This window comes from Brugia malayi (assembly GCF_000002995.4).
Source record: "Brugia malayi strain FR3 genome assembly, contig: Bm_v4_Chr3_scaffold_001, whole genome shotgun sequence".
Lineage (NCBI taxonomy): Eukaryota > Metazoa > Nematoda > Chromadorea > Rhabditida > Onchocercidae > Brugia > Brugia malayi.
The window spans coordinates 3,187,489-3,210,323 of NW_025062477.1; the positions used below are offsets into that span (position 1 = coordinate 3,187,489).

At 26.6% G+C, this 22,835-nt stretch overlaps 2 protein-coding genes across 2 annotated transcripts; both read right to left on the reverse strand.

Moving 5' to 3' along the window:
• Window positions 1-710: 710 nt before the first annotated feature.
• On the reverse strand, window positions 711-10,634 carry Bma-evl-14 (Zinc finger, C2H2 type family protein; the record flags this gene model as incomplete). The annotated part of the gene is made up of 30 exons (XM_043079849.1): window positions 711-720; window positions 1,116-1,198; window positions 1,443-1,709; window positions 1,858-2,040; window positions 2,383-2,512; window positions 2,655-2,839; window positions 3,120-3,239; window positions 3,383-3,451; window positions 3,564-3,642; window positions 3,762-3,876; window positions 3,998-4,199; window positions 4,361-4,484; window positions 4,789-4,934; window positions 5,056-5,160; window positions 5,248-5,367; window positions 5,556-5,764; window positions 5,980-6,070; window positions 6,256-6,459; window positions 6,671-6,770; window positions 6,855-7,025; window positions 7,188-7,301; window positions 7,482-7,633; window positions 7,936-8,081; window positions 8,307-8,517; window positions 8,723-8,869; window positions 9,052-9,132; window positions 9,256-9,486; window positions 9,668-9,754; window positions 10,057-10,263; window positions 10,548-10,634. 30 exons carry the CDS (start codon window positions 10,632-10,634, stop codon window positions 711-713), a joined length of 4,176 nt encoding a protein of 1,391 aa, XP_042935783.1.
• Window positions 10,635-11,992: 1,358 nt separating this feature from the next.
• Window positions 11,993-21,380, reverse strand: Bma-eva-1 (Zinc finger, C2H2 type family protein; the record flags this gene model as incomplete). The annotated part of the gene is made up of 10 exons (XM_043079850.1): window positions 11,993-12,120; window positions 12,608-12,814; window positions 12,998-13,171; window positions 13,313-13,409; window positions 13,712-13,779; window positions 14,105-14,248; window positions 15,423-15,575; window positions 15,981-16,104; window positions 18,580-18,791; window positions 21,254-21,380. The coding sequence occupies 10 exons, from the start codon at window positions 21,378-21,380 to the stop codon at window positions 11,993-11,995; spliced, it is 1,434 nt and encodes a 477-aa protein (XP_042935784.1).
• Between the last annotated feature and the right edge of the window lie 1,455 nt (window positions 21,381-22,835).

Genomic DNA, 22,835 nt, shown 5'->3' on the forward strand with positions numbered 1-22,835 from the left:
ATAGCAAATGAAAGCCAAAGACCGGAATTTAAAAGCTTTGGATCTAACTATTTAATCTCATACACCTTGTAATATAAGCTTGAAAGTGATACGAAGAAAACAGGTACACAAGATTTTTAATTACACACTAAAAATTTACAAAATGAAAAGTGGGATGTTACGAAGTTGCTTGCTTTTGCCATGGCAACAGTTGAAACGATAAAGTATGAAATAATTGTGAATAACTTGAGAGTTCTGTGTCACAACAGAAAAGAATTATAGGTAAAATTATGGTAGATATTGAACAGAAAATTTAACATAATCAAAGATTAATACAACCAAAGATGAAATTTCAAAACCAAAAGATTGATTTCACCAAACTTTCAACAATTAGCCGTAGATTTAGCATTTTTACCGAAGGCACAAGTCAGATGTGGATTAATACACTTAAGAGATGCGTTCGTTGGTTAAATAAAATCGAAATTTTGAGTTAAGTCGTCAGGAAAATATTTGAAAAGATTCCAAGTTCGATTTACTCAGTACATTTTATAGTAGTTTTGTCTTGACACTATTGAAAACCCATAAATCTTTGATGATCTTTCGATAAACATAGAATGAATGGATTGAAAAGCGAAGCAGATCCATTTCATGACACCGCGGTAAGAGAAAAGAACATTGTTTTTATTGCAAGGTTGACATCCCAAACATTACTCCACAGATTCAATAACTTTTCACTTTTTCCTGGAACAATTTGAATTCAAAACTAATCAGAACATTATTTCCTCGAGGAAGTAAATAAAAAGCAAAAGGTCGTTAGTGTTTAATTTAAATGATCATGCCAAGTCTCCCATATTATTACTATGGTGAGAATGATGGCGGTAAATTGGGAAAAATCAGCAAAACTGGTTGGAAATTTCACGAAGTCAGTTGAAAGCTCAAACAAAATATTTTCAGACTGCAGCAGCTTGACAGTTCAACATGAACTTTCAAAAATCAAAATAAGAAATTATTATTAACATTATATTTTAGAATGCTGCAACAAAATGAAAATAGTGACTAATGACTGAAAAACTAAAACTTTCAAATCACTCAAAATTTTTTTTAATTAAAGGTTTTGAATTATTCAAATTTCCTACTTGTTCGATGATTCCACATCTGGACGTTGAACAGGAAATGAAATTGCTGCTTGTCGTGAACGTAATCGTGTTGCTATGCTACTCTGGATAAAAAATCAGTGCAATAGGCTACTGATTAAAAAAAATCTCCTCAATACATGGTAACATGAGTACAATAAAAGAAGTATTTCAAGTTTGACAGATTATTTAATCTTTTGCAAAACCTTTAAAGGAATTGAAATGTACGATTCAAAACGGATAATGAATATACATGGTACAAAATGGCAAAATCGAGCAATACCACTGTGTTCTATCTAAGATCGAAATTCCAAAATCTTAAAAACCAACCGTGTCTGGCACTATTTCTGCTCGGGCTTTTTCATCTAATCTCTTCAAACTTTGAGCACTGCTCAACTTTTTTGTATTACCACATTTATCGCCATTTCCTTCGCCCACTTTCCTCAATTTCTTTGTTGTCACAACTTTAGTATCATTCTGGTCCTTATGTACAACGTCATTATTTTCACCGTCGGTCACGATTGTTCGACGTCTCTTGGTTGCGACGATAGGTGTTGAACTTGTAAATGGCAGCTGACGAGTAACAGCAGTTTCCACCTGAAAAAATGCAAACTTTATATGAATTCTGGGATTTTCACGAAACTTTTCATCGAAACGTCACTACCCTGACTAAGCTTTTTTTTGAAAGCCAAAAGTTCCAAAATTTTGAAATAGAACAACAGTGGAATTCAAATTGAACACAAACGTAAACTGGACGAATTGGTGAGTAGTCGCAATCTTCTAATGAACCGCGAATATGTTGACCATCCTTGTTACTAGGATTTGCTTCCGATGTTCCAGGTTTGCTCTCATTATTCAAGCTTTTCAGTGTAACTGGTTTCTCCATTTTCTCTCTCTCTCTCACCAACGTTTTCAAAGGTGATGAAGCCTAAAGCCATTAAACTAAAAGGAAATTATTACCAACATGATCTTCACTAACAAGACAGTCCGAGCCTAAGAAATCCTAAAAATTAATCATTTGAGTAATAAAATTAAAAAGTAATTGTCAAACATCATGAAAATAATAGGAAGAAAAGATAAGGACCTCCATCCCCAAATCCCAACTGCTACCACTACTTGTTTGAAAAATTTTCTCTAAAACTGACTTCTTTTCATTCATTTTTCGCTAAAAATATTTATCACCAGATCATTTCTGCAAAAATATTTTTAAATAAAGTATAAAATTTCTAAGCTGTTTTTTTGAAAGAAAAAGAGAAATATTAAACTTTACCTGCTGTGGCTTTCCTTCCTCAGAAACAAGCTTTGGATGTTTAATGACAATTTCATCAGTTTCATTACTGATAGGAAAATCATTCACCTTAGCCTTACGATTTCGATTACTTCGTTTCTTACTAACTGCTCTGAAAGTCGCACTATCTGAACACTCCAAAAAAAGTGAACAAAGAGATACGTTTAATCTTCGAAGACTCGAAGATTATATAGAATTAAGATTTGTCAACATGTAAGTAATGGAATTCTAAAAATTGAAACTCCAAATAATACCTTTTACTACCAACTTTCAGGACACTGGATACCCTTGTAGAATGCTTTGAATTATTTGTTAAAGAATGTCGTACAAATGACTTAGTCGCTGCTTTCGTCGTATCAGTTTTCTGATGCTTTGTGTTTGCCTTATATGTTTTCATTTCTTTGACAAATGATGCTGGCAGGTATACTTTGGTATTAGCCTTTAAAATTTACATAAATGATATTTAAATGTCATTTTCTTGAAGGAAAAGCGTCAAATTTTTGCAAAAATAATTACAGTTTCACTAGCATATTTACTTTGAACCTCAGAGCAAAAATTATTCTTGTTTTTTTTTTGTCTATTTATTTTCTAATTTTGGTATTTTTTTTTTTGACTTTTTCTAATTTTTAGTAATAAAAGCCAATGATGAGAAAATAATATATTTGATGCAATACAAACTACATTTTCTAAAAAAATATGATAATTATTTAAAAACTTACTTTCCCCATATTCAAAAAGAATCTTTTACTCAATAGTGGTTTAAATTGAATGTCTTTCATTAAAATTTTCACACGGTAAGACATTAACAACATTCCAATATCACACAATGCCCATATTTTCTAAAAACAAGTGAATGAAAAAGATGCCTTAATAGAATATACAGATATCCCAACACGTTAATCCCGAAAGTATTTAACGACCACATAAATTAGCCATAAATCAAAAAACAGTTTAAAAAATCCACGTGAAATCAGTAAAATACCTCATTTTTTTGTTGCAGCTCCTCCCTTGAACAGCTCTCCAACTTTGAATCTGTGCTGTTCTTTACTGTCTGCAAAATTAAATTTTTACACAAAATTTAAGAATTCAATAACCCGATGAACTTGACAATTTAATATTAAAAGTGCTTAAATTTAATATCTTTATTAATAGTTGAGAAATACCTGGAATATGTTATAGATAAATTCCAAACTGCCCGGTTCCTTTCTAGCACTGAAAATTCCCAACAAGAACCAGATAGATCTATAAAAAAGCGACTGAAGGGAAATATAACATACTATAAATTTAAAAAACTTGATAACTTCAGAAAACATTAGGAACCTAAATTTGAAAATTAAGCTACTGATAAAATCAAAACTCACTCAGTTAACCGCCGTAATTCAGGTTCACATTTAATCGACTCAAATGATGGAAGCTTTGCAAGTATGTAAATTGCGTATGCAAGGCAATATTCAGGCTGATAATATGGTGCGAAATCTAAAACGCAAGGTAAAATGCTGTACATGGTATTAAATAATCCAATAAAAATATAGTTCAAACTCCTATTCCTTATAAATTTCAATTTTTTCAATATCAAAATGACAAATCAAATTATTACTTTTCATTTTTGATCTTTCCATGTATTTTCGTCTTTTTGTTATATTCGCATCTACCAAAACACGCATCTTATTTTGGAAATCGACATCATCATACAAACTAACAAGTGCAAACAGCCCCAAGTATTCAACGTGTAGCTGAAGAGCCATCAAGTGTTTGTTAAGTTTACCAAAAAATCGGTGTCGCATTTCAAATTCTTCATCCTGAAAACTATGGTAGCTCATTTCGCACTGAAACCCGGTACTTAACCTTACATCCATGTTAAAATCATAAATCGAACATTAAAATTTTGAACCTAATAGTAATAAATTTCCTTTCTCTCTGAATGACATATTGTATTTTAGTTAGAGGACTTAAAACTTACATAACCAAGTGCAGAGAGCATGACTAAATCATCAGCGGTAACAAATTTAGCGTATCGTGGTTTTGTTGCAAGTTTTAACATTGAACTTCCTGCCAGTATGCGAAATTCAGCCATATGAGCTCGACTATAATGAATATATAATCAGCATTTTACTTTCGGGATCAAAATTTACTGGGATCTTTTGGCATTAGCGAAGATATAGTTTAAGTACAAGGAATTTTATGCTCGTATGTTTCAATTTGATCACAATAGGCTAAACCAATGAAATTTAAAAAAAAAATTTTTTTTTAATATTTCAGGCAGAACACAAATATATATATATATATGAAAGATATCCATACACATTCACATATAAGCACTGCCTCAGCGAGGATTGCATCTCATAACCAGTCATTGGATTAAAGTGGAATTTAAAAAAATAAACTTACCTACATGGTTTTTCAAAGATATCGCCTTTTGTTTCCAACAAAGTGGAGTACAGTTTCAGAAGGTTTTTGGCTACTGGTTCAACATCACACTCCGAAAACTGCGCTACGGATACCAAAAAATTGGCGACAAATTTCAGACAGTGTTTCTCAAATAATTACTTGAGATTTAGAAATAGTAGGATTAAAACTAAGATGAATATTTCAATTGAAAAATGGAACAATAAAAGTAAAATATAACTTATTTCCAGTTGTAAGAAATTAATCCACCTTGATTTCTACATAAATTTCATCACAACAGTTATCAGCATTGTTATCTTGACTAAAAATTGTGTTATCACTACTTCGGTCAAGCAATAAATCCATTATTTTCGTCTGAAAAAATTTTCATTTACATTCTTTAATTTACTCGTAACCTTATTCTGACTTGAAAAAACTTGAGAAATGTGTGAAATGACAAACTTTAAGTATTTCAAGAAGCTCATTGCAAAACTGCGCAGCATCGACTTCTACACAAGAGCCCAGTGCTTTGAGTGCTGTACAGCACTGTGGATTAGATGCCGAAATATGCGATAAAGAATCCTAAAAGCAAAGCAGCACTAATGGACACATAATTCTGGCTAACAAAATCAATTTTAGTTTATAAGCACCATCAATCTGAATGTAAATAAAGTTTAAAAGTTTTTTAAACGAAAGTCAAAAATATCTGACTGAATTTTATTTCTTCTGCAATACAAAAAGCTGTCGACTTACATAAGTTTAGAATTTACCTGAAATATAATTCCGAGCTTCGTTCGAGCTTGCTCAATGTTTAATAACCTTGAAATACAGCGCACAGCATACTTCGCAGCACGAGGAGTGCCATTCAAACTGATATATTCGCAATACTTCACATATTTCTCAATCATATCTTCAGCTAAGAGTTCATGCTGTCTAATTTCAGTAGAAATCGCAATTACCAGCCCCAGCAAATTTTCTGCTAAAGAGTTTAAAAAATTTGTTAAAAAAGATTTTTAGATTAATGAGGTTAGGTGCCTAGTTCGATTCTAAGCAAAACCCAAAAATTTTACGGTTTGCTATTGAAATCAAAGTTGTAAAATTCAAAAAGTTTGCCCTCATCCAACGTCTCCTCCACTGATATCATGAATTCGTCTTGTTCCCTCTAAAAAAAAACAGAAAAAAAAAGAAACAAACTCTCAGAAAAATTTTCAATCTCGATCAGTTCTACTAGACTTTCAAAGGTAGACTCATTCACAAAGCAATGTGGATACGCATTTGCAACTATCTGCAAATAAAAGTTTAGGATTATTATAAGAGAAAAATAGTTATAAGAGGAAAAGTTTAGGATTATTATAAGAGAAAAATAGTTATAAGAGGAAAAGTTTAGGATTATTATAAGAGAAAAATAGTCATTACGATGAAACATTTCAACATACTAATACAGAAACATATTAAAATGGCAGGAAATACCTTCAGAAGCTTAATTAATTTGTAGTAATGACTGGACTGATTAATACCGCTGCTGTCTTTAATTAACGTGATTACTATATCAAGCAACACTGACACTGCGGTTCCATCAAACTGAAGCGGTGAACAGCATTCAAACAAAGATCTTACTGCATCCAAACATTCCACAGAAACTTTATGATCTCTCAAACGCTGTAAAATTTCCAGCTGAAATGAATAACTTCATTAACACAAGTTAACCAAAATAAAAAACCACTTAACCAAAAAAGTAAATCCATCCTCTTCTACCAAAAGAGTTAGCTGATTGTAAATGGAATTAAAAAATATTGTACTTTACCTTTTTATATGTATTCGTAATCAAGAAATCCTATGAAATTATGGAAATGAACAATGAACTTGATTTAATTGATTAACTTACAATAGCTGACTCAACTTTTTGGCAAGTATATTCTTTTTCCGTAATATACTTCAACGACAATAATATCTGTTTGTCATTTGTCAGATGTGTCATAAACTGCCTGCAAGAAATGACATAAGCCAAAGTAATTAAACACAATTTTCAAATAATTTCCTACATTATTAACGAAGCAAAAACTAGTTACCTGAAAAGGAGCGAAAACTTTGCTGGTTCAGAACTACACTCAACGATACCTCTAATAACATCATCGATTGTTTTCCCCTTTTGTGGTTCAACACTTTGCTCAATCAATTTTACCAAGTTACGTAAAAGTCGTCGTTGAAATGACTGCTTCATCAAAATCTGCTCCAAGGCTCTAAAAATCTTGGAAATCGCTAGAAAAAAAAAGAAAAAAAAGCTTTTCGCTGAATTATTAAAACCTCAAGAATATTCCTCACTTTTTATTACTACACACAGGAGAACAAAAGTAAGAAACTATATATGAGCAGTTAACGAATATAAAATCATTTCAACTAACTTCACACCATAGTTGTTCATATTCAGGAAAATATTAACCAGTATTCTCATACGTTTGCCTTCATCTAGTTTATATGGAATTAAATTGGAGACAAATATTTTCTCTATTAATAATCTGAAATAGTCCTTTTCTGGTATTGACATTATTTTTTACCAAAATAAATTTGTATCAATTCTTGAATTATCCTTTAAAATTTAAAGTACGTAATCAGATTGTGAAACTCGTCCCAAAATTTATACAGTGAGATGATATTGAAATAAACAACTGGCTCAAAAAAGATACAGAAATCAATACCTATCTTCGGAAATTGGTTGGTAATAATGATTCATGATAGCAGAGAATATGTTAGAAACAGAGGAACGTTCCAAATTTGTTAGTTCATCATTACTAAAAATTGTACGATGAAGATGGGAAAGTCCACGAATCACCGCATGCCGAACCTTGACCTGAATGAAAAAATAAAGATATTGAATATGATATCGAATTTGAAATATCATTTCTAATAATTTTTATATGACTAAATTAGCATCAGGATAAATAATTAGCGAGTGAAAGCCGAAATCAATAAAATCAGATCAAGCCAAATAAAACACATTTCGGTCCCAAACATCAAGTTTAATGCACATCACACTATAATATAATACTTAAAATTTAAAAAGGCACGTTTTACATATGAAAGTGATATAAAGCACATGACAATTTATCGATTAACACAAGCTGGAAAATTTAAAAAAAAATTGCTTTTTACCTTTTTATCTCGAATTCTGTCGATGACATATGTGAGAAGCCTTTCACTTAAGGCTTCAAATTTCCGTCTTGCCAATCCTTGTACCATCGTAAGGACTTCCAAACGAACGCTCTCATCCAGATCTTGACAACGCGAAATAACAGCATCTGAAAATATCCAACTCTAAAATCTTAGCTCATAACGAATTATTTCATAATGTGGCCAAAGCAGTGTAGATCATGAATCAATTCTTTGTAGGTCATAAATCAATTCTCATGTTATTCAGCTTTAAAATATTAACAAAAAATAAAGAGGAGAAAAAACTTCAAAATAATAAAAAATGTCTTTCAATCCAATTCTATTCACTTCCAAAAAGTAGTATTATACGAAACCTGTTACTTGTCCCCTCAATTCTGGATGGAACACGAGAATATCTTCAGCATTTCTGGTACATATACGACGGATTTCTTCATTCACATCAGCGAAGCGTTTCATATATTCGCTCCAAACTTCAGGTTCATCTTCAGCCATATGAGAATTCTGATCACCAAAAAGATTTCCAAACATACGAACGGCTTCACGACGTACATTAATATCTTCATTCTAGAAATTCACGAGATAGAAATGAAAGAGATTTAAAAAAAATCATAGTATCAAACATACAATAATTTTCGATGAATCAAGAACAATCAAAAACTGATTAACCATCGAAGTCACAAGCAGTGCCAAAAGCTTTACAGTGGCATTACATCAGCTATAAAATCATATTGGTTCAAAGTCGTCGATAAAATTAGGAAGTTTAAATTACATGCATCTGATTGACTAATATTGGAAGTACGGAGGAAATCAATTCTGGAGCAAATTTATGAAGTTCGCAAATCAAATCGTATAATTTTTTTGGAGAAATTAATTCGCATTCATCCAAAATACCTGTTTCCAGTCCACGTTTTAATAGCTGAAACTTTAAACTCTTTCGGACAGAAATAAAAGCTTGTGAATGGTTGCAAAACAAATTTTGGATTAGTTTTTGTGAAATTTAATCGATTTTTCGAAAAACACTTAATTTCTTTAGAAACAGTATTTGCATACATAAGTTCTTCTTTTGCGCAAGTAAAAAAATTTTTACGAAAAACAAACTAAAGCAACATATGGTTCCAGTGTTGTTTGATTTGTTCGGATCAAATCACGTGCCATAAGATAAGCTTCATGATTATTTATCTGAAATCAACATATCAAAAATGAGAAAAAACATATAAAGCAGTGCTTTTAACATATTATTGCTCAACCTTCAACCTTGAATGTCAGATGTCGGTGAAAATACTATCCAATAAAAAAGCAAACTTTTTGCGGCTGCACAAGGAAGAAGAAAATTGCATCCAGAACAATATTTGAAATCTGATCAACTCCTTGGATCAATTTAGAGCACACTGCCATAAGCATCCTTTGAACATGTTCATCAGCATTTTGCTTGTTAATATTATTAAAAAATTGTTTGATCAATTGCCGCAGAATCACATGAGCATCATCTCCCAGTTCTAGAGCTAGCTGCATTGTTTCTACCACCAAAATATTCTGAAAATTGTTGTACTTGGATCAATTTAGAGCACACTCCCATAAGCATCCCTTAATCTTCTAAAGAATTTCGGTCAAAAGCATATACCAAGAAAGAAATATTCCAAGTATAAAGAATGAGGAAATTAAATGAAATGAGATTACAAAATTATCAAATATTTTATCACAAGTAAGAATTAACCTCAAGAAGATACAAATAAAACTGATGTGTCGAACTTTCCTTATCTGGAACATTTCCAATCACTGTTGTCAGGAATAGTAGCACATTCTGCAACAATTTAATTTGACTTCTTAAATTGGAATTTCTATTTAAAGAAAGAATTTCGAGCACACGATTTTAAAATATGACACAAATTTGTCATTGCTTACATTAAACTCTATTGAATATAATTGTCAATAAATTAAACTAGATGTTTTAAATATGGAACCATAATGTTTTGCTGCCCACTCGCTTGGTTTTTTAAATTCTGCATTTAATTTTTTATCTCATAACAATGTCCATAACAATTTAAACATTCCTTTGCAAACTTGAATTCCTTTTTTGAATCAAAACCGCTTTTCTACTCTAACCTTAAGCAGAGATTGATTTTCAAGTGGTGAGTTCGGCGCAAAAATCCGAAAAAGATCTGCGATACAGCATGCTAACAACAACTGCACATCACCGTTTTTATTGCTCAAAAATTGTGAATCAGTTAAATGAAGCATCAAATCTTTGTAGCGATTCGGAGCATCGGCTTCCTCATTTGTGGCCTCACCTTTCAACATTTCGGACAAAACCTAAAACAAGTAATCAAGGTTATTTAAATAATTATGAAAGCCAAGAACGAAGTGCATAACTGACTTTTCCGTTGCATTTTTTCACGTGTCTCCATGGTGAATTTTTGGCTATTCTTCTGAGTAAAGAGAAAAAAAAAATATTTCCAGTGTCCTGAGCGGTATAACATTTAAAAAATAAAGTTTAATCCAGACAGTAAGGTGACTGTCCACATTGTTTTCTTTCTTCTCTTTTTACTTTGTCCATAATTGAAGTACTTAAATTAAATAAGTGCTGGAAAAATAACCTTCAGGCGCTTCAACAATTCTGTATTTTTAATACCCGCACTGACTGGCTTACATCCTTTCGGATATTTTATAGTATTTGAAGGCATACTTTTAATAATCTCTATTATCCTGAAAAAAAATGAAAGGGACTACAAAATGTAATAAAATATTCAGTGGATTATTCATCCACAATAAAAATGTATAGTTAATTATAAAGTATTCAGTGGATTATTCATCAACAATAAAAATGTGTAGCTAATTAGAATAAAAATAGATCTCGCTATATCTATATCTTGAAACTGATATTGCATAAGCTAATTGTTATCAGTAATTATCAGATCAGGAAGAAATAATGATAAAGGATTGATCTGCGGTATAATCCATCTCAAATGTATTCTTCTCTTTCCTCTCAATCTACTCGAATAATCTCAACTACTAGAACGCAACCGTCGGTACCTCACTCCGACAGGTACCATCCTAGAGCTACCATCTCACAAACCTTATAATATTCGCGCGCAAATGCTCTCATACGTATCGATATGCAAATTGTACATCTCAGCATATTCTTTAAGAAAGTTAGAAGTGAGAATGGTAAGTGTGAATGATTAATTCAAGTAAGAAATAAATCAAAAAATTTATTTTCCCGCACTGTTTATAGCAAATTTCACTTTTTCAGTTTAAATTTAAGTTTAATTCTTTAATTTAAATTGAAATTGTTGAGCTATTGAACTCATTTTTATCCTATTTTTAGCATTTCATTTCTTTTTTTCTGGACGAGAGAATATGAATTCTCAGTGAGAAATAAATGATTCTAAAATTTTCAGATTCGAAAATTTTATTGAATATTTGACAATATTATTATGCACATACAGCATATAAATGAAGGATGAAAACAGTTTTATTAATTAAAAATCATTGAAACAAATATTTGTGAAATATTTTTAAACTTATTGCAAATCATTTATTTACAATAGTTCAAATAAGAAAAATGATGAATAAAATTAAAAACAATTGATAATTAATTTGTTGATGAAATTCATTGCTATATATTTGATATTAACATTCCTTTACTTTCTAAAATAAATAAGAAGAAAAAAAAAATTTTCCGAGAATACTTTCATTTTGTTAAAAGATGAATGAAGTGATTGAAATAGCTCTAATTTGATACCTTTATAAATTTTTAAATTAATAATACTAAATTTTGTTTCAATATCTAAGCGTTATAGTTATTTTGAAAATAATATTTCTATTATACATTTGTGAATGACATACATTTTCTTTGTATATTAAATCAAATTTAAAATTTATTATGAATTAAAAAGAGATCATATATTTGAGGTTAAATTTAAAATTTTAAGTTAAAACATTTGAAATTGTAATTTCGATCTGATTCAAAATTTGATCCAAAATTCCATTAAAATTTTTCTTATCGAATATCCATAAGCAAATAGTGTTGAGCTTATCGTTAGCTATAGCCATGAATAATTTGTGGTACTCGCGGTTGTGTCAACTGAGTAAATCGCAACAATGATTCTTTGTTATTCGACAAATCGCCAACATCAAAATAAATTCGACTGCTAGGATTCAAAAAGACTGAAAATTAGGGAACAGATATTAAATTCATTTTTATTTTTCATTTTTAAGAAATTCAAAAAAAAAAAAAAAAAAACTTATGATCAAATGCAAATATTTGAATATCCATGTAAAATGTGTCATCAAAATGTCAAATAATCAAATTTATTTTTCTTTTTTTTCTTTTTTTCTTGATTTTTTAAATTTATTAACACTCAAAATAGCATTGTTTTAATGATTCTTGTAGTATCTAATATTATATCAAAATCTATAAATTTCTTAATTTGAATCATTTCATAAAATATAGTAGTTATTAAAATATATTTTCATAAAATATATAATTTCATAAATTTCATGGAATATAATAATTTCATAAAATATAGTAATATAGATTATTAAAAAAATTAGTTTGCTTATAGTATCACAAAGTGTAATTCAATTTGCTTACATATATGTAAGATTAAAATTTAAATTTAATAATGTCAAAAAAAAAAAAAAGGAAAGAAACCTGATGCTGTATGATTATTATTTCTCATCAGTGTACTTAATTCTGTTGGCTTTGTAGTTTGCACAATTTCCTCATTATTTTTTCTTCTTGAATTTTTCCGCTTCATTTTACGTCGATAACAACCGGATACTGCGCAAGCGATCAGTAACATTGATAATCCTATTAGAAAACTCAGAAGAAGACAGAGTAAAACCTTCTCTTTGTTATCTGAAATAAACTTTTTTTTTCAAAATACAATCACCAAAATAAAGTTTAAAGTTTTAGATGCAAAATTTTAATAATATTTTAAAATTTTAGTTAAACATTAGCAAACTTATGAAAAAGAAAAAAAAAAAAAGGTATAGAAATTCTCAGAAATTTTGCTAATACTAATAATATAATCAAATTAACCTTTTATTGCTCGTACTATTAACATACAATCATGTATGAAGCCGAAAGCATTGAAATGATGAGCATTATTTGATGAAGTGAGATCAGTTGAAGTTGAAGTCACTGCGACAAATGCGCTTTCCTCATCTAACTCCTCGTAACTGTTTGCCGACAACGAACTCAAGATAACGTTTACTAAAATTTTCAAAAGGAAAAAAAAAAATTAATAAAATTTATATTGAAATATGGACATGAAAAGAATTATCACATTTCAAATTTATAGAAAAAAAAAAAAAGATAATTAGAAGAATTCATGATAAAATAGATAATTTCTACCATTTTTATTCTTTTGAATAGGTTTGTATCCGAGATTTGGATCATCTTTAATATGAAATGTTCGTTCATTGTCTTTTACAAGCACTGCTTCTGCTTTCTGTAATTTCCTTGGTGATAAATCCTATAATATTTAATAAATACTAAGCAAAAATGACAAAAAAAAAAAAAATAAAGTTAAACTACTAATTTAACAATTTGAAATAGATATATGACACTATTTTATATATCAGAAATACTTCCTTTTATTATCTGAACATTTTACTATCAATTCTAATTTATCAATGAAACATTAAAAAATATTAAAAACTTTTCTAATAAATAAATTTAAAAAAAATGAAAATAAAAGAAATATGTAAACGAATAGAAATAGATAGGATTAGTAGAATTGACTGAAAATACCGAAATGATTTTTTTCATCGTTTCTAAATTTCCTTTCATTGCTGTTTCGGTAAAAATTTCATCGTTCACTATAACACATCAATTATTCGAATTTATTTATTTATTTATAACAAACTACTCATTGGATTATCTCACTGAAAAAAAGCGAAAACAAAAATGCATAAATAATATTACTGAAAAGTAAATAATATTAAAAAATTAGAAAAGAAATAAATTAATTAAATTAATTTAAGTGCATCTTTGATAAGATATGAAATAATGGATCGATCATCGATCTTATCAGTGATCGATCATTCATAAAACTTTTCTATTGATTTGCAGATAGTTTTAGCATTACAAATTTGATATTTCAAAATTTTTAAATAAAATTTAAATTATAAAAAAAAAACGAACTGCACATAAAGATAAGTCTGAGATATTTTTGTATGCCTAATGCGCATCCAACTTTATCCAAATGCTCATCGTTTACTGTCACCGTACATTCTGTTTGCGCATGACAATCATAGAGTAGCTGGCTTAACACATCAATCACACAATCTGTAGTATTAAAAAATAATTTTCAAAAAAAAAAAAATTTTAATTTAAAAGTTCAAAGATTACATGCATTGAAGAAAATACTAAGCGAAGAAATAATTGAGAAAATTGAAATTTTATAAATTAAAATTTATCATGTTATAGTTGAATGAATCTATGAAGTGAAGTTTTTTAATCTAATAGTGACATTCAAGTAAAATGAATATCCTTTTTTTAAGTAAGATAAAGTGAAATAAATTTAAATGTGATAGATGAGGAGGAAAAAAAAATTTGTAATATGAATAGAACAAAGGAATTACTGCTATTAGCTATTTAGCTTGTCACTACTAGCAATCTTTTTTGATTATATCTTATTGAGCTAAGCAATGAATTAATTTTAAATTTTATGCTAAAATTAATTGGAAAATTTGCAAACAATAAATTTAGATTAAATTTTATAATAATTTTATTGCTAAGATATTTTTTTTTTAGCTGGTAAATATTTTTGAAAATTTTTAAAACACATAACATATAATAAAAGGAAAAAGAAAAGCATTCACTCTTAGTTTCAAATTTTCATTGATTAAACAGTTTTAAGCATATTATGTTAAAATAAAATTTAAAATTAAAAAAAAACTAAATGTTTATAGCAATTTTTATGGAATTATTCATTAGATTTTACATTGAAGAAAGTTCAAATTTTAATGATCTAAAAAATTTTTGTAAATTAATATTTCTTCCGTATTTTTATTTTATAAAAATAAAATGATAATTATTAACATTATCAACGCAATGTTTAATATCAAATATTTGTAATTAACGATAGTACATTTAGGGTTATATTTAACAAATCACAAAAAAAAAAGTTGTAAACATTTAATTTTTTAAATTTTAAATCATTTTATAAAAAAAAGAGATTCAATATTGACAATTAATTTGACTGATAGCAACCTGTTTATTTAATATGCCATTTTTTTTATGCTTTAAAATAATTATTCAAGAGTAAACAAGTAGTGAAATCGAAGATCGCATTCGAAAGATTAAATTCGAGAATTTGAAAAAAATACTCTAATTAGTAAATTTAAAATTATATATTTCACATATATGTCATATAGTTCACGTTATAATTTACGTCAATTAAATTCCATAAGTAATACAAAAATGAGTTCTAAAAATTTAAAGTATAAATATTATATACCTTGACTAATTGGAGTATTTGGTGAGCAGTGGTGCATCGTTCGCTCTTCAACTTTTCGGCCATATTGAGCCGAATAAATAACCAATCGTTTGTTTTGTTTGCAACTCAATTGCATTGTTGATCCTTCACAAAATATTTCCTCGTCGAATGATACTTAAAATTATTTATTTAAAATTATTTAAATTATGAAAAAGAGGAAATTATGGATGGGTAATTATCACGGGTAACCAATTTATTCTAAATATAAATAGTACTCGTATTGAAATAAAGAGCCTAAATTTTTAATTCTTTTTTTAATTCAATCATATTAATATTATTTGAACAACTGTTATTATTAATTTGTTCTAAATTTAATTTTTGTTTAATACTCTCATGTCTTTATTAACTTTAAAAAATATCAACAAATCTTTTTTTTTTTTTTATTAACTTTAAAATATATATGTTTAATTTATTAACATTAAAAATAAATTTTAGTTCAACAAATTCAAAATTTTGAGAAGTCTTCCCAAAAAAAAAAAAAAAGAAAATTAAATTATTTAAATTAAAAGTTACTCTCACCTGGTTTACATTTATATGATATTTGTAGATATTTGGAAGTATTTGGACATGGATCAATACCAAAAAATGATGGTTTTACCATAATTTTACATTTTCTCTTATTACGACATTGTTCCATAATTTTCTACAAATTTCAAATTTTTTTTAATTGTTGAAAAAAATTTTCAAATTTTTTAATTGTTGAAAAATTTTTAATACGACATTGTTCCATAATTTTCTACAAATTTCAAATTTTTTTTAATTGTTGAAAAAAATTTTTTTAATATTTGTTTTTTTTTTTCAAAAAAGAAAAAAAAAAGCAATGCTACTTTCAATTGGTAAATAAATCAAACATTTTTTATCGGAAGCAAATTACATTTTTCTTTTCTCTCATTTCATTTGCTAATTGTAATGTGCTAATTTGCTAATTATTCTTCTTTTTCAAATCAATTTCGGTCATTTCTATTTGTTAGCAAAAAAAAAAAAAAAAAAAGAAAAGAAAAGAAAAAACAAAATATTTTGTCTGAGATTATTAATGCCAACTGTCCATCGCTTATTTACATTTATCAGAAATACTATCCATCCATTTTCTCTTATCATAAACAAATTCTTCTTTCTTTTTCTTTTTTTTTTTTTTTGAAAAGACCGCTTTAATATACTAATACTAATTATTTTTTTTCATTGTTTCATTTAAAGTTATATAAAATTTGCTACAAAATTTTATTATAGCTTATTTTTTGAAATTTTCAAATAATAAAAATTTGATAATTTATTAAGCAACTGTCATTTTAATTTGAACATTTTAAAATTGAAAAAAATTTTGGGACAGCTAAAAAAATTTATTTGATAAAAAGTTGGTAAAATTGAATGAATTTTTTGAAATCATAAAATATCTTTCTAGTAATAAATCTTTCTTTCATTTTCTCATAAATTTTATTGAACTTAAAAAAATAACTTTATTTTTTATTTATTTTTCATTATTTTCTTACTTATTTGGATTAATTTTGATTATAATTTTTATAATTTAGTGTCCAATTTTTTTAATGATTTTTTTTTAATCATTGAGGAGCATTTTTTTTATAAAATTATTGAAATTAGATTTAATGGTCATTTTTTCAATCATAATTAAAGGATTCAAAGTAATATTTCAATCATTATTAAATTTACTTTTAAATACTTTTCAAAAGATATATCTATTCATTTGACATAGCCATCGTATGTATATGTAAGCGTTCAAAACCTTTATTTGGAGAATTTTACTCATAATTCATCAGTAATCTTTTTTCAAAACTTTATGATCTTTGCTCTTTTAAAGCTATTGATCAAAGTTCAGCAAAGTTCTAATAATTATTTCTATGAATTAATTAACTTATTTGGTATAACCTAATAAATCTGATCTTTGTGCTCGTTAATAATCCTTCTAGAAATTCAATTTTTTTTTTTTTTTTGTCACCTAGAAATGTCACCGTTCTGTGTCATAATGAATGAAATAGCAAAATTATTTGCACAATTCATAAATATTATTTCAACTGGATTTTTTCAAGTTTTTTGATATTTATCAAAAATTAAAATTAAGCAAAAAATCAATTTCCAAAAAAAAAAAAAACTTTCAGATTAGTTTTTTCAAAAATTCAAATGATAATTCTTATCATTCAGCAAAAATTATTACCAGATAACAAAAAACTATAACCTAGCTTTTTTTCTTTTTTTTTTTTTTTTTTTTAAATGATATTATCAATAATTAATCAACTGTATATTAAGCGAAATCCAAATTTCGAGATTAAATAACTGAACTGAAATATACATAAAATTATTTTACATTTATTAATTTTAATCAAACTAAGTGGAAAATGTTATTGCAATATTCTTTCGCACCAATTTAACATAAACATTTAAACTTTAATCATATAAATTGAAATAAATGCTTCCATTTGTTAATTTTTATTTCAAAATTTTGCTATTTCAATTAAAATTTTTTGATTTATTTAATTTTTTTTTCCTTATAAAAAATTTGAGAATAAAAAGAAAAAAAAAAGCAATGAATAAATGTAATTTTTATGATTATTTTTATAAAATTGTTTCAATATTTTTTTCAATCATTGAAGTGCAAATTGTTAAGAATGCAATAAATGTTCGTATGCTAATTAATCAAATGAAAAAAAAAAAAAAAAAAAAAAATAAAAAATTGAACGAACAGACACAACAAACATTCGTAATTGTTTTCTCACTAAATTAAAACACAATGATAAATAATCGTATCATTTTGCTAAAACAATTCAAATAATCTTTCAACGATAACAATTTTTTACTTTTTACTTTTCATTTCTTCTCTACAATTATATTATAGCAACTTTTAAATTTTATTTTATTTTAATTAATTCAATTCTTATTAGAGTATTAATGAGAAATTTTAATTACTATTGAAAGGAAATTTGAAAAAAAAAAATTGATAAATGATAAAAGAATCATTAACAAAAATATTTAACTAACTAAACAATATTATTAGCATTTCAATTTTATGAATTATTTGAAAATCAATAATTTCTTGGCTCTTGGCTCTTATTAATTCTTTCATTTAAAAAAAAAAAAAGAAAGATGCCAATGCTATCTTTGAACTTACCGCATGAGCATCTACTACATCACAACTGATACTTTCATCGAGCGCAAATTGCTGCTTTGCAGTTAGCGAAGGACAAAGTTGATTGCTTGGTACCAAACGACCATAAAATATATTTTCAAGCAAAATTTGTGTATTTTTTGGACAATGCAATATAATTCGTTCATTATCACATGCTTGCACCAAATTACTTTTTAAGCTTTCCATCATAAGCGCTGTAATTTTAGATTTAAGTAAAGTAGTAACATTTAAGAGTTAAATACTTATTTTTTTTTTTTAAAGAAATAATTTTTATAAAATAATATTTTTGTTTATTCTTTTATGCAATTTTACTTAATTAGTTTTAATAATAAATTGAAAGTTTTTAGCTATTTTGTAAACTGAAAAAAGAATGCAATGTAAGCTAAAAGAATAAATTAAATGCCAAAATTTAAAATAACTTTTTTACTTTCAGTTTAACTTGTATAGTGCAAAAGTTAATGTTTTCTTTTTGATCTTCCATAAAGATTAATTTTTATAGTTCTAAAGAAGTACAAAAAGTTTAACAACAAAAAGAAGAAAAAAGATGAAAAAAGGTACTAACAGAAAATGATGAAAACTTTTGCAAATTTCAATCATAAATTAGCTTATTCACAATATATAAAAATTATCACAAGCACTAATATATCAATTTATTATCATAATTACAAATATTATTTTCTTTCTTTTTTTGCTACGAATATTTTTAAGTTAATTAAATTAAAATGATAACGTGATCAGTAAATTATTTGCTAAAATGTTTAAACTTAAATGATTAATTGAGATACAGTTTTAAAAGATAAAATTTAATTGAATATTCAAATGCTAGGAGAAATGAAAGTATTTAATAAGCAAAGTGTATTTCGTAGTATGAAGAAATCATTGAAATATGATATGAAATAATTAAGTGTGATTTGATGAATTAATTGTCATCGAATTTCTTGATGAATTGCATTTTATTTTTATTTTATTTCGTAAAATGCAAAAGATAAAAGTTACAAACTTTATTAGATTAAAATCATTGTATAATTATGCTAAATAGATATTTATATAATTTATTGTTTATTTATATTTATAATATTGATAGTATGTCTACGACCAGAAAGCTTTATCTATTTACACTATACTAATTCATATTCACAATTGTTTAAACTTTCTCATTAATTAATGCAACATAGTTATGGAAATTTATCAAATGAATTTAATACTTTTTGAAATTATTTCACAACAAAGATTTAACATTTTGATAAATTAACAAATGCTAAATGAATAGGAAATCCTTCTACTAAATGAATAGAAAAATAACATTGTTTAAAAAAAAAATGCTCTCTAATAATACTTATTTCTTAATTTGATACATTAATATTAATACTTATTATGATTATAATTGTTAGATCACAAGAAAAAAAAAGAAAAATAAATATTGAAAATTAAAAATATAAAATAAATAAATTTAAGTAATGAGCGAAAAGAAAAAACAAAAATAGATCAAAACATATCTAAATTCCAATTTAAATATTCCCATGGCTAAAAATAATTAATTATTTAATTAGAGTAAAGGTTAGATGAGCTTGAATTTTCTCAAAATATTAAAAGATAAACTAATGATCTATCATTTTGTACAATATAGTTGACATTTAGGTTGACATCTAAATGACAATTGAATTCATAGAAGTTTCAGGAAAAATTTTTTTACTATCTTTAGCAATTCAGTAGTGGAAAATATTTATGTTTTTTGTCTTCATTACCATAAAATAACATCTGTTTTTGGATTTAAATTTTTGCTCAGTTTTTTTTTTAAATCAATAAAACTTTATTTAGCTATTGATTCATATTTTTTTTTTTAAGAGAAAAAGAAAATTCGAAAAACTATTCTTCCTCTGTTGGAATAAATAAATTTTTCAATTGAAAAAGAGGAAAAAAAATAAAAATAAATTGCTATTTTTAGAGAAAATTAGTAAGGTGAAAAGAAAAGAAAGAATGTATGCAAATTTTATTGGATTTTTCTTTTTTGTCACATTTTTTTAGCTGTGGGAAAAAGAGCAATTTAATAATTCGTTTCCTTTTGCCCAACTTTTTTTTTTTTTTTGTTTGAAAAGATTTTTCATCTAGTTTTTTGGAAGAAAAATTGTTGTAATGCTATTCATTAAACTATTTCATTTCATTTCATTTGAATAGTCTAACATTATCAGATCAAATCTAAAACAATTTTTCTCTTTTTTTTTTTTGATAATTTAAAATTATGTCCTATAATATGAGAGCCAAGGGAAATTTTTAAGCAGCCAAGTCTACTCTACTCTATATTTTAAACTCTATTTCATTATAAGTAAGCATATAGCTTAAGTAATGTATATAATGTCAATTTATGGAAAATTTTTTGCGCATTTATTATAGCATAACTTTGTAGACTAAACTTCATAACTAATTTCAATATTAATACTTTATTAAAACATTTTTTTTTTTTAAATTGTAGTGAAATATTTTAAAAGAGTTTTTACAATTAAACGATAATTTAATTTTGTAAAATAAAATATTCTCTACTACCATTATCGAAATATTGAAATAGGAATGCATATTAAACGCAACTGCTATTTTACTTTTATTATTCATTTTGTCTTAAAAAAAAAAAAAATTTAAATGTATTAAAAATTTAACAAACCATTGATAATTTCAGAATTAGTATGACTGGATGTTGCTAATGCTATCACTGTTGCTGTTGCTGTTGTTGTGGTGGTGCTAAACCAGCCAAGGCAGTTCATTGTTATAGCCAAAAGCACAATAAACATGAATATTTAGGGCCAAGATTTCAACTTTCTGCTTTTTGAAATTTTTAGAAATGAACTAAAAATTTTTAATATTTTTCATAATTTTTACAGAACACAGAGTTTGTAGCATATATTTTTGATTATAATTAAAGTTTGTCTTCTTTTCTTCCCTTAAAATTAAAAATTAATTTCAAAAAAAAAAAAATCAAACAGTAAATGTTAAAAAGTGAGTAATATGAAATAACAGCTATGATTGGAAGAAATATGAGGACAGTAACAGCTGTTCAAAAATATTTCCTATCTTAGTTCTAGTAAAAATACCAGACATCTCTTTCTATGAAAATAATAGTGTAGTGAATCTTAAAAGAGCGCAAAAATATTCGATAAAAATTTTATAAAATGATAAAAAACAAAGATTGCATTGGTACTAAATGATAAAAATTATCCAATTAGATTAACTCTTAATAATTTGAATTAATTATTATTAGTAAAATATTATTAATTGTAATAAAGTAATAATAAAAACTTTCAGCAATGATAATGATAATAATGACTTATGAATAATGACTAAAAGTAATCTTATTAACAGCTTCAATAGGGATAGTGCCAATAGTAACAGAAGATTATCCTAGGCTCTCAGCACTATCAGGTCACTCTTGGCTATCAGCATTATCAGGTCACTCTTGGCTCTCAGCACTATCAGGTCACTCTTGGCTATCAGCATTATCAGGTCACTCTTGGCTATCAGTACTATCAGGTCACTCTTGGCTATCAGCATTATCAGGTCACTCTTGGCTATCAGTACTATCAGGCCACTCTTGGCTCTCAGCACTATCAGGTCACTCTTGGCTATCAGCATTATCAGGTCACTCTTGGCTATCAGTAATATCAGGTCACTCTTGGCTATCAGCACCGCCTTTATTAAAGTTGTTAAAAAAAAATTAGAACTATTCAAATATTTGCCATAAATTCATTCGAAGTTTTCACTATAAAAATCTTCCCAAATAGGCTATAAATAATAAAAAGTACAAAGAAGCAAAAGCGATCAGTTAAGTTCGACAGCACTAAACTTAAAATTTCAATTCCTTTTCGATGTCGTAGTCAGCAATGGGCGTGGCATAATTATAGTTACATATTACAAATCGGTTAGAACGGATGTAAAACAGAGCAGTGATCAGCTAGATGAGCTAATATGATATCATATCAGTGCTTTTAGTTTATTATCAATCAAATTTGATAAAAAAAAAAAAAAGAAAAAAAAAAAGCAAATAGATTAATAGGTGTGTAATGGATGAGAAAGAAAGGAGAAAGGTTATTCTTAACAAATTTTTTCTTTTCATAATTGAATTGAAATTAATAAAATAGCAATATGCAATCATTCACTTAAACTTTACTATTAATTAAAATTAATTAAAAAACAGTTAAGTCAGATTAATAAAATAATAGTATACAATCATCTCTTTAAATTTTGTTATT